Raw genomic sequence first — 15,482 nt, forward strand, 5'->3', positions numbered from 1 at the left:
CATTATTTGGTGCATGAGAAGTCCCCTTTTGAATTTATGAAATAATATTTTTCTTAACGAGAATCGGAAGATTGGTATTTTAAAATTAGTGAAGAGTTTATATATATATATATATATATATATATATATATATATATATATATATATATATATATATATATATATATATATATATATATATATATATATATATATAGATGTCATTCTAAAAGACGAATAGACGAATGTAAGTGTAGTTTTCCCTTTACGAAAAACATAACACTATTTTAGAATTCAGAGTTAAAACCATGAGAGATGATAGTAAATCCAAATATGGTGGGTTTTATTTTAATTATTTTCCAAATACATAATATATATATCCCTAGGCCAAGGATTCAATTACAACAAGAGAAATTAAATCATTTCCTTTATTCTGTCTTGTTTAGACAACAAACCAAGTACTACTTGATACTTATTCATCAAGCGCAAGCCCTGCAAGAACCTCAGTACGAAACCCTGCACACAAAGATAAAAAAAGCTTACAAACTTTAGTTCAATATATGATTAACAATATATAAAAAGAGTGAAAGAAAGAGAGGTGAGAGATGTAGTTACTTGTTGCAGTCAATGGTGGGACTAACTTTGTAGGGCACGTTGACACCACACTTTCTAGGGAGGTCAGCAAGGGCAGGAAGATTGAGTCCAGGTAAGCTGAGGGAAGTGGATTTGAGGCACCTACAATTCGCTTGACGATCAGATACAGTTTTGGCTAAGTTGAACACAGTTCTCACTCCATTGCAACATGGTGCTGGAACAGATGGACCTGGTCTCCTAAGGTAACCAATGCATGGTGCTACAGTTAGTTGCACTTGGCCACATGATTGGGCACCATTTGCTAAGGAAGCACTCAAAACCAAGCATATCATAGCCAAGGAAGTAACCATAATTGAGGTAGCCATTGATTGTTTTCTACTTCGGATGAGGTGATGGATGTGTTAAGGTACATAGCTATGAGGACTATTTATAGAGAATTGATCAACCTTGGTTCCAATGTTTAACACCATTTATTGTGTGAGGAGAGGACAGTTTCTACACCAATCAAACTCTCAAGAGTAAATATCCAACACAAGAAAAAGTTCATTAACTATTATTTTTGTCTCATCATCTTGTGAGAAAATTCTTTCTTCTCTTCTTCTCGTAATGAGCAATTCATTTATAAAAATAAAAATTATTTTAAAATAAGTTATTATTTTTAATTTTCATTAAAATACTATTTTATTTTTTCACTTAATTAATATTAATTTAACCCTATATTTCACTTTATATTTGTGTTTATGATAATTATGAATTTAGCAATAGTTGATCAATGTAATTGAGTAAAAGAAACTCACATTTTCATTTAAATTTTTTTAATTTATATGCAATTGTTAAATGGAGTAATAATTTTTGACTAATTTAGAGGATATATATATATATATATATATATATATATATATATATATATATATATATATATATATATATATATATATATATATATATATATATATATATATATATATATATATATATATATATATATATATATATATATATATATATATATATATATATATATATATATATATATATATATATATATATATATATATATATATATATATATATATATATATATATATATATATATATATATATATATATATATATAGCTATTGGGAAATAGCAAAGCATGCAAAATTGTAGGTATTATACATGTGAGATTTAAGCTCCGTGACGAGTCAATAAAGTTATTGACTGATGTTAGGTGTGTACCTGATCTTAATAGAAATTTGATTTCTCTTGGTGAATTCGACAACAAAAGATATGTTTTCAAAGGAGATTAAAGTATCCTAAAGGTAATGAAGTGGTCGAAGGAAGTCTTGATAGGCGTGAAGAAACAAGGCTTATATACCCTTGAGGCTGAGGTTGTAAGTGGTTCAACATATGTGGCATCCATAAAATATGTGTCGAAGACTGAGCTATGGCATAAGAGACTTGGCCATGTTGGTGAAAGAGGTCTGATTGAATTGTCGAAACAAAATCTGTTATGTGATGACAAAGACGAAAAACTAGAGTCTTTTGAACCTTGTGTATTTGGTAAACCCTATAGAATGAAATTTAAAACAGGTAAATAAAGAACACATGTATCCCTTGATTACATTCGTGCTGATCTTTTGGGGCATGCAAATAATCCTTCACACTCAGGTGCAAAGTATTTCATATCCCTAGTTGATGATTATTTCAGAAAGTTATAGGTATTCATTCAAAAATCTAAGGATGAAAGTTTTGAAAATTTCAAGAGTTGGAAGACCCTGGTCGAAAATTAAACAGGCAGGAAGGTCAAGAGGTTGAGGACGGACAATGGTCTTGAATTTTGCAATGAGGCTTTCGATAACTATTTTGCTGTGTCTAGTATCGTGAGGCACATAACTACTGCAGATATTCCCTAACAAAATGATTTGGCTGAAAAGTTTAATCGAACCATTTTGGAAAGGGTTAGATGTATGTTGGTTAGTGATAGATTAAAGAAGGTGTTTTGGGCTGAGGCAGTCATGACTGTAGCTTACCTGAAAAATAGGTGTCCCTCGAAAGCTTTGGAGATGAAGACACCTGAAGAAGTCTGGTCAAAACATCCACCTAATCTCGACAGACTTATAGTATTTGGCTGTTTAGCCTATCCTCACATTAGGCAAGACAAATTCGAACCTAGAGCTTTAAGATGTATGTTCCTTGGATACACTGAAGGAATCAAATCTTATAGGTTATTGTGCCTTGAGCCAGGTCACAGGAGGTGTATCACAAGTCGAAATCTAGTTTTTTATGAAGCAAAAACGACGTTCAAGAAACCTGATAATGTTGGTCGGAGTACCAAGATCTCTGAAGAAGAGTTGGAACAGGAAAAGATTCATGTTGAGGTGGAACATGTTGATGCTGAATTGTATAACTCAAATGAAGTCGAAGAAGAAGTAGAAGTGTTTATCGAAGATGAGGAGACTAATAATGACTACCTGCTTGCAAGAGACACGTTGAGAAGATTCATCAAGTCACCTCAGAGACTTGGTTATGCAGATCTCATAGCATTCTCCTTAATCTCTGCAAGTGAGGTCCTTGATAAAGAACCTAGAGATTACAAGGAAGTTGTAAGGATTCGAAACAAGACCGAATGGATGAAAGCCATGGATGATGAGATGAAATCTCTTCATGATAACAACATTTGGTAGTTGATCGAGAAACATGCAATGGACATGTTATCCAATTGTAAGTGGGTCTTCAAGGTTAAGGAATGAATTGAAGGAATGATGTCGAAGAGATTTAAGGGAATGTTAGTTGCTAGGGGTTTCACTTAGAAATAAGGTGTCGACTTTAATGATGTGTTCTCAACCGTTGAATGTTGCTTATGGTGGAGAAGTTCAACCTAGAACTTGAACATATGGATGTGAAGATTGCCTTCATGTATGGTGATCTAGATGAAACAATCCTGATGAGCCAACCTGAAGGGTATGCAGAAAAGGGAAAGGAAGATTATGTGTGCAAGCTAAATAGGTCGTTATATGGCCTGAAATAATATCCTCAACAATAGGAGATTTCACAAGTTCATGGCACACATAAGTTTCACTAGGAGCCAACTCGACCACTGTGTTTACTTCAAATTTCAACTTGGAAATTCATTTGTTTATGGTGGAGCCTTTCGTGATGAGAGAAAAGTCGAAATCAAAGGATTTGTCGACAGATCCAAATTCACGAGGGTCGATAAATCTCTTTGGGTAAGCTGCTACTAGTTTTCTTGTATCAATCTTTGGGGCTTGCAACCCTGAAACTAAAATTTCTCCATACTACCCCCAATGCCCTGAACTTGTCGGGTCCCATGTGGCTTTTACAACACTGGTTAAACGCCACTTTTGAATATCAGTTAGGCCATCCAGTGTCGAAACGTATACTTCGGTTAAATGAGGATCGACCGATCAAAGGAGCAAGGTTAGCTTTGATGAAATTTTAGGAAACTCCCAATAAATACCTCTTCATGAAGTACTTGAATATGTTCATCGAGGCCGACAAGTTTGCCCTAGAATGGCTCCATTCGCGGATCGAAGCTTCGGCCCGAAATGGTTTAAAGATCCCTTCCCAGGTGACTCTCCTCAGGCCCCAGGTTTAAAGATCCCTTCCCTAGAAGTGGAGAGCGTTTTTGACTCCTACGCTGCTATCTTTCAGAAGTGAAGTGGGGTCGAAGGGATACGATTTTATGAGTTATCAACCCAATTTGGGCTAAGTCAAATGGTCCCGAAGCCTTTAGTATCACATGTGACTGACATTGTATGGTATGGTCGATCATTAAATTTTGATGACCATAAAGCATGCCTTCGTTTTTGCAAGTCCACTCAATGCTATGAACTTCCTATGTTCAAGTTTCAATAGTCTTTATTGTGTGAGGAGAGGACAGTTTCTACACCAATCAAACTCTCAAGAGTAAATATCCAACACAGTAAAAAATTCATTAACTATTATTTTTGTCTATATCATCTTGTGACAAAAATCTTTCTTCTCATAATAAGCAATTCATTTATAAAAATAAAATTAATTTTAAAACATGGTATTATTTTTAATTTTCATTGAAACACTATTTTATTTTTTCTCTTAATTAATATTAATTTAACACTATATTTCATTTTGTATTTGATAATTATGAATCTAGCAATACTTGATAAATGTAATTGAGTAAAAGAAACTCACTTTTTCATTTACAGTTTTCTTAATTAAATGAAGAGTAATTTTTTTTCACCAAATTCTTTTTAAAAGCATATATATATATATATATATATATATATATATATATATATATATATATATATATATATATAGAGAGAGAGAGAGAGAGAGAGAGTTGAGGATGTGAATATTTTATTAATCATTGATGAGGATGCCTCCAAGACATATAAACAAAGCATTACAAGATAGTTGGGATACAAGTTACATAATCAAAATAACTGAAAAAACAGAATTTACAAACCTGTAACCGGTTACACTAAACATGGATCTAGTTAGAGCTGCTACAAAAAATAATTCTTTTCAGTGGTAACCGATTAGGTCCACGATGCAATTTTAGTTTCTTAAAGTCATAAGTGATTTTCGTTCTATTGTAACCGGTTACACCTCCGTATTAACTAGTTACAACACTTGAATTATCAAGTTGTTTTCAAAAAGTTGTTTTCAAAGTTACTCTATAAAGCTATATCCTATCTAAGTTATTTCTGTTGATTGAATTTTTAATACTTTTTAAAGGTGTTAATTTAACCTCTAAAAAAAAAGAACTATTTTTTGAACATTTAATTAATTGGAAATAAATTATATTTTAATACAAAATACTTGCTTGAAATAACTGTATTTTTTTAAAAATAAAAATGTGTTACAAACTTGAAAAATTTATTTTGAAATATATAATTTTTGATCTTTGTATGATAATTAGATAAATTTATAGGTTTTAGAATTCGATAAAAAAATATTAAAGTGTTATTTTATTTTAAAACAATTTAAAATAATAGAAATTGTTGAAAATGAATTATATTGCCAAATGAATAAAATTAATTTTAATTTTATTTATTATTTGGATTCTAGATTTTTATTTTAGTGAAAATAAAAAGTTGCTTTTTATTATTTATAAATGAGAATTTCCTTTGCAATTTATTTAATACTGATTGGTTAAAAAAAACTAGGTTTGAAAAAAAGAAGTGTATAATGGTCTTTTCTTTGATAAATAAGTAGTTGCTTCCCTTGATTTTAAGTATGGTTGAAAGACTTATATATTTATATTCTTTATCTTTATTACTTGAATGATTTTATTTTAAATAATTTTCCATCATTTGGAAATTATTAAATTGTGTACAACATTGATTTTAGAATAGTAGTATGAATAATTAAGTAAGAGTTAGTCGTGACTCATTCTTTAACCAAACGTAAGCCTCAAGTATGTCTTAAGAGTTACTAGAACTTGAAACTAAGTTAGTAAATTAATTATGAAGCATTAGACACTAAAAAAAAAAACTGTTTTTCAGCGTCGTCTGAAGACCGTCACTAAAAGGCCAAAAATCGACACAAAAGAGTGAGCGTCGGGATCTGAGCGGACACCTCAAAGCTAGAAGCAAGAAGTAGCATTTACCCGACCCTAACTATAATGTCCGATAAAAGAATCGATAAACGGACACTAATACGCAAAAGTCGACATTAGAGAACAAATGTGTTTAGGTTTAGCGTCGGTCAATCTTTGACACTATTATTTATGTAGTGTCGGTCCAAGATAACGTTATTGTTGTATAGATTTATGTAGCGGCGATACTAACTTGCTATCTTATACGTGTTCCGTAACGTCAGTTCCTTGCAAGATTATCTGGTTATGTGTATTTCTGTAGCGTCGGCCTGAGGCAACATTAAATTTAATTTTTTTTACCTACCAAAACCTAATTGGGATGAAACCTACTTTAAATTGCTCTTTTTAGGACTTACCAAATCCTGTTTAAAATCCTATTTAAATCCACAATGGATTGCTACATTAATATATTACCAAAACCTGTTTTTAATTTCATACTATGTATTTTCATTGATATATTATAACATAAAAATAACAACACATGATTCGTGTTTTCTATGAATGATAATCAACTTTATTGGAGAATATGCATATCAGTAATAACACAACAACCTATATTTATACCAACCTAACCAGTGGTACCATAAGACTAGTGACTCACCATCTAAAACAACATTGGCTACTAGGGGTGGACAATGGGTCGGGTTGGGCGGGTTCGGGCCCAAAAGCACCACCCAACCCAAACCGCGGATAGAACATCAAGGCCCAATTCCGCCCAAATTAAAAATCGGTTTTAGCGGATTGAGTCTTAGCGGATTACGGGTTTACTCGGATGGTTTATTCGGGTTGGTAGAATTTTAAGACCCAATATAATTAAGACTTTTTAACAAAATTTAACTTTTTAACTCAACATTTATAAATAATAGACAACTTTTAACAATGTTGTTTTTAAAAACTACAATTCATTTTATTGTTCTGTATAACCTATTAAAATTGATAAATATAAAACAATATCACATTTAAAATTCAAGTTGCAATTTATTGATTGGGCGGGTTAGGGTACCCGCGGTTCAGAATTTGATACTCGGCCCGCCCATTTAAAACCAACTGAACCCGCTATTATCATCCGTTGGACCCGTTAAACCGTTTGAACCCGCCCATTACCTTCTTTTTTTTCGGTTATTAAAGGGTTGGGTCGGATTTGCGGTTTATGTCCACCCCTATTGGCGACATTGGTGGCTTACGCACGAGTTGGTCTCAAGCTGTCAGTCATGCTACATTGTGAAATCATAACAAATAGATGAAATAAATAATCGATACCCAAATATATAGAAGAAAAATATGGAATGAGATAAGATATAAGAGAGGAAATTACTTTTCCTTAATTTGGAACAATCTCTAGTAACTCTTTGGCACGATCTAGAATCATTTGAAAATCTTTAGGTTGAGGCCTCAGTTTCATAAACTAAAATTATTATATAAACTAAGAGATTTGACATAAACTAAAATTATTATATAAGCTTCATATAAAAAACTGAAAAAAATATGGAATGAGATAAGAGATAAGAGAGAAAATTATTTTTTCTCCATTTGGAACAATCTCTCATAAGAGAGGAATTATCAAATATCTAAATGTTTATTAGTTTTTTTTATTAACATTTCCTTACTAAACACATTTGTTAAAAAAAGAAAATAAATCTTTTATAGCAAGAGAAATAACAACACTTATAGGAGAAATAAACAATCCATTCAGATAGAGGAAAAGTTTAGTTATAACTACATACAACCATTTGAAGACACATACAAGACCTTGATAAAACATAGTTGTTGGACATTCTTGTCATGACCATATATGAATCTAGCTGCTCCCTCTGTGTATGCACGAGTTTCTTTGATTAGCCTACACAATAGTTTCATTCGAAATCTATGAGAATTATTGAACAAATTTTGATGACAACAACTACAAGAGTCTAAGTTTAAGTCTTTCACTTACGAACTACAAACAACTACATGAAAAAAGGTTAGTTTAATTGACTTAATTAACACAAAGTACCTCAGTAACAGATTTGATTTGTTGGAGGTTCCACGAACAATCCATGAGAGACTTAATTTCCCAGACCTTGTAACTACAAATTTCCAACATAGACACTTAAAAATGGACCAAACAAAACACATCAGAAAGCTATAGTAAAATCGGATACCTTTCTCATTTTCGACATTCCCATACTATTTTCGAAAAAAAGTGTGAAAACCATTAGATATAGTAGTTGTGAAAGTGATATACTATCTCACCATCTTCCATTTGATACACAAGACTTCATAGATGAAAGTTATATACTAACTGCAAAGCACTAGTTAACACGTCACATAATCTTTTGGAAAGAAGCACTTTATACAGAACTAAAAACATGCAGGATAATCGACATTGCAAAGCTAAAAATAATGGAATAAACCATAGTAAAAGACACAAATAAACCATTAAAATGTTCAATTTACAAATCCTCCTATGGGACCTAAAACTAGTTTTATCTTTTAATCATTTTGGCTATATCAGTTGCTCTAGCATCACATTGAACATGTTAAAGAGCAGACATTTCAGTGTTTTTTATCCTTTAAACAGAAATTTGTTAATTCGATCTGAATGTCAAAGTCAAAGAAAATGGGGTTTAAAAAAGATTATGAAGATGTGAGTCTTTTTTTTATATTTTGGGATTGATGGTTTTGTAACGAAGCACGAATACATCCACTGTTAGAAAAACAATAATTAGCGTTGGATACCACTGGACGCTAAAAGCATAAAAGCCGACGCTAATAGAGTTTTAGCGTCGATTTTAGTGTCGGTGTCAAGCTTGAGATAAAAGATGCGAAGCTACTGTATAACGTCAGCTCTAAAGTTAGTGAGCCTAGAAGCCTTGGTTCTAAATAAACCCTAAAAGCAGCTGACGTTACATTAGAAAAGTCAACAAATATGCGTAGCGTTGCTCTTGAAGACTCTAAAATCAACCTACAAAAGTCAATAAATATGTATAGCGTCGATTTGAATGACTCTAAAGTCAACCTAGAAAAGTCAATAAATGTGTTTAACATCAGTCAAGTTGACGCTAAAGTCAACCAATAAAAGTCAACAAATGTGTTTAGCGTCGGTCAACACGCCGCTAAAGTCAATGTGAAAAAGTCAACAAATTTGTAAGAATTCTGCATATTTTGTATCTATAAACAAGATAAGGATCATTTGCACTAATCATAATTTCTATATTTATTTCTTTTTCTGAGATATATTTTGAATATTCGTTAAAACATAATTAAACATTTTCAGACAATTAGAAGATACTCCCTCCGTTTCTTTATAAGTGTCATTTTTTAGAAAAAATTTAGTTCCTTTTTAAGTGTCATTCCAAAGTTCAAAGTAGTATTGATTGTTCTTTTGTCAAAAGTACATCTAATTAATTATTACAAAGAGAGAGAAAAGTCAAATAAAGTAATAAAAAGTTAAGGGTAAAATAGGAAAAAAGATAATAATTGTTTAAAAAGTAACAACAATTATTAGTTTTATTGGTATGTGTAAAAAGTCAAAAAATGACACTTAAAAAAAAAACAGAAGGAGTAGCTTGTAAAGGATTTAGGTCTTCTAAAGAAAGCAGATAGTAAAGTGAGCAAATCAAGAGTTGTCATTTCAACAAACTCGTGATTTTCTATAACATGCCTATAACAAGGATTATCTTATTTATTTCTGACTTCAAAGTGAGTACCCACTTCAGATTAGTTGTGGTCCGTATGTAAAAATTGCAGCACCTGAGACACAAACAGTAAAAAATTTATAACTTCAAATTGAAACTCGCTTTGATAAACTATAAGTTTTAGAATGAAATGCATCATCTGTTTTTTGGCCCGTTTGTTTTGCCTTATTTTAAAAATAATTTTTATAGTGTTACATATTTTAGTGAAAAAAATATTTACAAAGAAATTTTTCATAAAAGCTTTAAATAAAAATTTGGTTTGAATAGTTATTCTTAAAATGTTATTTTAGGTATTTCATCATTTTATCGAAACTTTTTTTGGATATCAAATTTTTAAAAAATCACTTAATTTTGAAGCTATTTCAAATAGATTTTCATAAAAATCATTTTTAAGATACAATTTTTTGAAAAAATTGTGATTTTGATTATGTTTTGATCTTCAATGATGTATATTTATGTTATAGAATGAACAATTCAATCTTTTAATTTATAAAAAATAAATTTAAAAAAACTTTTAATATTTTAAAAAATATTTTTGTAAAATCCATTTTAAAAATTACAAAGAAAAAATCCATTTTTTTAAAGTTAAAACAAACTGACCCTTTAATTACTCAATTTATATAACACAATGGCTGTAAGAAAATATAAACAAGCATGTTAGACATGCGCTCAAGTCCAATGGCTATAAGAAAAACTTTGAGCTTCACAATTGACAACAACAGCGACCTTGACTTGCTCACTTGTATCCAAGGTACAAGTATGATAATATTTGATTAGACCATAATTTTCCAATGATACCTTGATAAAATATTAAAACTAAATATAATGACTCAAACACCACCCACCAAAACCTTGTCCCATTTCATTGACTTGGCTACGTTGATCAAAAACCATAATGATATCCCATTATTATAACAAATAGTGTGCAACTATGTGTGTGAACAACACACATCGAATGGAAAAAATAAACAGCGAAGGAAGAAAAAATAACAAGTACTTGCTTTTAGAAAACCCAGTCTTGGATTCTTGCGCCCCGTGGAATTTTTTGGCACCACATTGGCCAAAATCCTGAATTAACAACCAAATAACATGACATTAGATCCAAATTCGGAGATTATGTGTACAGAGATGCAATTTAGCTTCACTAAAGGAACAAAAAGTTACTTAGAATAATGAAATTTTATTAGTATTAGCATGAATTATGTGTTACAAAAGATACACTAGATGTATGTTTTTTTTTTTTCATTCATATATTATAGATAGATTGTCTCATTTATTTTCTTAATCTGTTTAAAACTCAAGGTAGATATTGCAACTAATGGATGACACTCTACTGGATTGACAGATGAAGGAGAGGTGTGTCATACCCTAAATTTTATTGAGATTTTTTCACAAGCATCAGTATAGCATGATCATTTCATTTGATCATGTATTTTATCAATCAAAAGCATTTATCAGGATTTAGATGAAAAGTCAAGAGTTTTGGCATTTTATTTGGTCTTGATGATATTCATTCAGTCATCTGATGATTAAGGAGTCAAGAGCTTGATTTATTAGTCTCAGTGCATCATCCGTCATCTACATGATCAAGAGCCCAGAGTTTGGTCCTCTACTCATAATACAGTTCCATTTCATTGCATCAGGTCTCAAAGGTACAAATGAATGAACAATCAAGAGTAATGATTTCATCTGTGTCTTTGTAAGATTTTGATCATTTATAATTGAGAATTAGAGATAAAGAGTCAAAGAGTTTGACTACTTTGCATCTGATTCTCTATTCATAGCTCATCTGTATCATTGTTATTCATCAGCATTTTGTGGAATAAAATTCAGAAGTCAAAGATTGCCTCTGTTGACCTTTATTGCTAGACCACCTACATTGTGTCATTAGCATTCATTTGCATTGTTAGCAATTTAGGATGATATGACAATAGTCAAAGAGTTAATTTTTGACTTTGATTCTCTTATTTGTTAATGTTTTTTTTATGTGTTGGTTTTATTTTATTTTATTTTTACTATTTATTTTTATTCAAGTATTTTATTTTATTTTAAAGAAGACTAGAAGTAATTTGAAATGGAATAGAAATATATTTTTTTGTTAATTAATTTGTCGAGTACATTCTACTATCTATATTACAACATACTTAACGCTTTCATCAGTTTCTGAATCGGATGACGAGCTTTCTTCATTATCATCCCATGTAACATAGGCCTTTTTAGATTTTGATTCTTTTCTTCCTTTATGACCAATTTTCTTGGGAAGTTTTGGACAATCCACCTTCACGTGTCCTTGCTTTCAACATTCAAAGCAAGTGTAATTTTGTGTTAACGTAAAGGCTTCTTTCTTCATCCGGAGCACCTTCTTCTAGTTCTTCCCATGAGTCAACTTTTAAAGAAATGCTTTTGAATTTTTTCTCTTAAATCTCATGTTTTTCTAGTCTCCCAAGTTCAATCTTATGTTCTTTAAGTTTTCTGAATAAAGATGAGGATGACATACTGGATAAACTATTATTTTCTGATGTTTCTATTACCTTTGATTGATATTCCCTAGTTAAAGATCTAAGCACTTTAAGATTAAGTTCATCATTAGTAAAATCCTTACCGAGCGCAATCAATTGATTAGTCAAATTTACAAATCTTTTCTGCAACTCAAGGATTGATTCTCCAGGATACATTATGAATAACTCATACTCTTGACATAAGGTGTTTAATCTTAATCTTTTACTTCAACGGTTCCTTCATGAGTGACCACTAATGTATCCATATTTCTTTTATCGTTGTGCATTGAGAAAGACGGAAGAATTCATCAATGCTTAGAGACGTTTCGAGTAAGTTGATTGCTTTCCTATTGTAGAGGAACTTTTTCTTATCATCTTTATCCCATGAACATTTTATCTTTGTTATCCCAATACCATTGACAACACTAGTAGGAAAAAAAGGTCCATTTTATACTGCATCCCACACTTATTCTCCTTGTACTTCTGGATGATCCTTCATACGTATTTTCCAGAAATCAAAGTATTCGCCACAAAACAATGGATGCTTGTTGCTACTACCACGTTCTCTAAAAAACGGATCGTGGAAGCTATATCTGGATCTTTAGGAAAAGGTTACCTATAACCTACTTTGATACCAAATATAAGTATTGGAGTTACTCTATGGGTGAATTAGATTTATTGGACTCTCTGAAAGTTTTCTATTTTAGAATGATGGAAAGTGTTCTTATTTTTCTGGAAACAAAAAGAATGATAAAATGCAGAGGGTAAGTGCTGGAAAAATAAAAGGCACCTAGATGTATATTAGTTCTCCTTTCCAGACAAGGGTACATCTAGTCCCTTATGTTAGAACTTGTACAATCCTCACACCAAGGTCACTCATACACTTACATAACATACAAGAAAGCACACCACTTTTTTTTACACTTTGATTAAAAAGCACAACACTTTTTATCATAAATCGAGATCACTTAACACTTAGTGATCCACAAAAACATAATGTTATAAAGATGAAGATTTGAGTATGTATTAATTCTTACGAATTGATCATTCCTTTAATGTATATAATATACAAGAGTAATACTTAAGTGCTCAGAAATTAATGAGTGAAACTTCAATGAGACTTTAAAAGTTTAATGCATAAAGGTTCACAAACAATATTGACTCAAGTAATTTAGGTTAAAATGAGAGAAATTTGAATTTGAAATAATTTTAAGGACTGAATTTTAAAGTTCAGAAACATTGGCTATTTATAGTGTGGAAAACACCCTTTTGAATCATTATAAAATCATCAAACATTGTCATGATCCAATTACCAAGTATGAAAAATGCTGGAATGTAATTTTTCATGAAAGAGTGTCATTGTATCAGTGGTAACCAGTTAACACATTGTAGTAAATGGTTACAACCGAAGCCAAATCAAAATTTCAAAAATTATGTGGCTGAAATCGTTTACATGGTTTGGTTAACCGGTTAAGCTAAACAAATTTCCCAAAAATTAAAATTCTCGTGTGTGTAAGTGGTTAACACATGTGTAACCGGTTACAACTGATAAAAAATGTGAAAGTCAGTTTGTAACCAATGTTAATAATTTGACTAAGGTTCAAAAACACTTTAGAATGTTTAGAGATGAACTGTTAAATTTTCTGAACAACTAATGTATTATTCTTTGCATTATTGTAACATACACCTTTTGCATGATCAAATCCTTCAAGGTACATTTGCCTCTTGTTGATAACTTGAATTCCAACACATGTAGCAAGAGAAACTTGAAAGATACTTCAAAGTTGGTGATCTATCTTTTTCCTTCTTGATAATACAATTGATCTTGAGGCATTGTCTTCATCAAAACACAAAATAATATGTTGGAGAAGCTTTTCTTCACATATAATACATAAACATACACCAAACCCTATGGTGGACTCTGGATCTCCCCAACTCAAAGAACCTTTTCAAAAATCACCAAACACTGTGATGATTCTCACAAAAACCAAAAAGTACACCACTTTCTATTTACAAACACCTTTCACCAAAACACTATGATGAAAGATACAAACACTTAAACTTTGTTAAGAAATGAATAATGTAGTAGGCTATTGAATGTAAAATCCAAGATTGGGATTATAGATTTTATTTTCTCAATATCTCAATTCAATGTATTTCACATAATTGACCAAATTTTATTTTGAGTGTGAAACTTTACAAGTTTTGAACCATTTTGAAAAAAAGTATGTTTCTTGAAAATGATCTTTGAATTGTGTAAATAATAATCTAAAAGTTTTTATTTAGTTTTGAATATTAAACCATCATTTATACACATTTAAAAACCTTTATAAATGGATGCATAAGTTTGTAATGGTTCAATGAAGCATTGTCATGCATTACAATTATGTTGTTTCATGAAAATGTGTTGTTTTCAAACTCGTAATTGATTACCAGTAAAGTTGTAATTGATTACGGCTTTGTAACATTTATATTTTTCAAAAATTTAAAACTCATAATTGATTACGAATTAGATGTAATCGATTACTATTAAACCATAATTGAAAAATGCAGCTTTCTAATGGTAGGCTTCAATTGTTTTCATGCATAAATTTGTAAATATTTTAACTTAAGTTTGGTTGATATTTTAGAGTTTTTAATACGAATTATGATATATCTGATATAAATATAATCTTAACTTTGATCAATGTTAATTTTTCCCACTTTGTCATGATTAATCATTTTCTTCATCTTTATCTTTCACTGTCTTCATCATTTTCGTATTTGTTGATCATTGTTGACTTTCTAATTTTCTTTTTTTGTTGATGTATTTTTCTTCATCAAAACCCTATACAAGGTCTAGGAGAGGATTTTCTTCACACATTTCCCTCGGTAGATACACCAAACAAGGTAATATATGACTTATATTGCACACACACACACACAAACTAGAGAACAAAAAAATTAAAAAGAAAGCGGTAACATGTATTATTTCCTTTTTCAACTTTTACCATTTACTAATTTCTTTATGGGTTGAAATATATTCTCAATTTTTTATTATCATGAAAATTTTGACTTTGAGCACTAGTGTCAAGTTTATGCATATCCGTTTACTGTGTAAAATGAAACTTGACATTGATATTTAAACTAATGTTTTCAAGATTCTGC

The 15,482-nt window shown here is 30.7% G+C and overlaps 1 protein-coding gene across 1 annotated transcript; it reads right to left on the reverse strand.

Moving 5' to 3' along the window:
* Positions 1 to 298: 298 nt before the first annotated feature.
* Positions 299 to 987, reverse strand: LOC127127314 (non-specific lipid-transfer protein 1). The gene is made up of 2 exons (XM_051056465.1): positions 595 to 987; positions 299 to 495 (listed from the first exon to the last, which is right to left on the reverse strand). Exons 1-2 carry the CDS (start codon positions 936 to 938, stop codon positions 483 to 485), a joined length of 357 nt encoding a protein of 118 aa, XP_050912422.1. The 5' UTR covers positions 939 to 987; the 3' UTR covers positions 299 to 482.
* Positions 988 to 15,482: the final 14,495 nt, after the last annotated feature.

This window comes from Lathyrus oleraceus, chromosome 3 (assembly GCF_024323335.1).
Source record: "Lathyrus oleraceus cultivar Zhongwan6 chromosome 3, CAAS_Psat_ZW6_1.0, whole genome shotgun sequence".
NCBI lineage: Eukaryota > Viridiplantae > Streptophyta > Magnoliopsida > Fabales > Fabaceae > Lathyrus > Lathyrus oleraceus.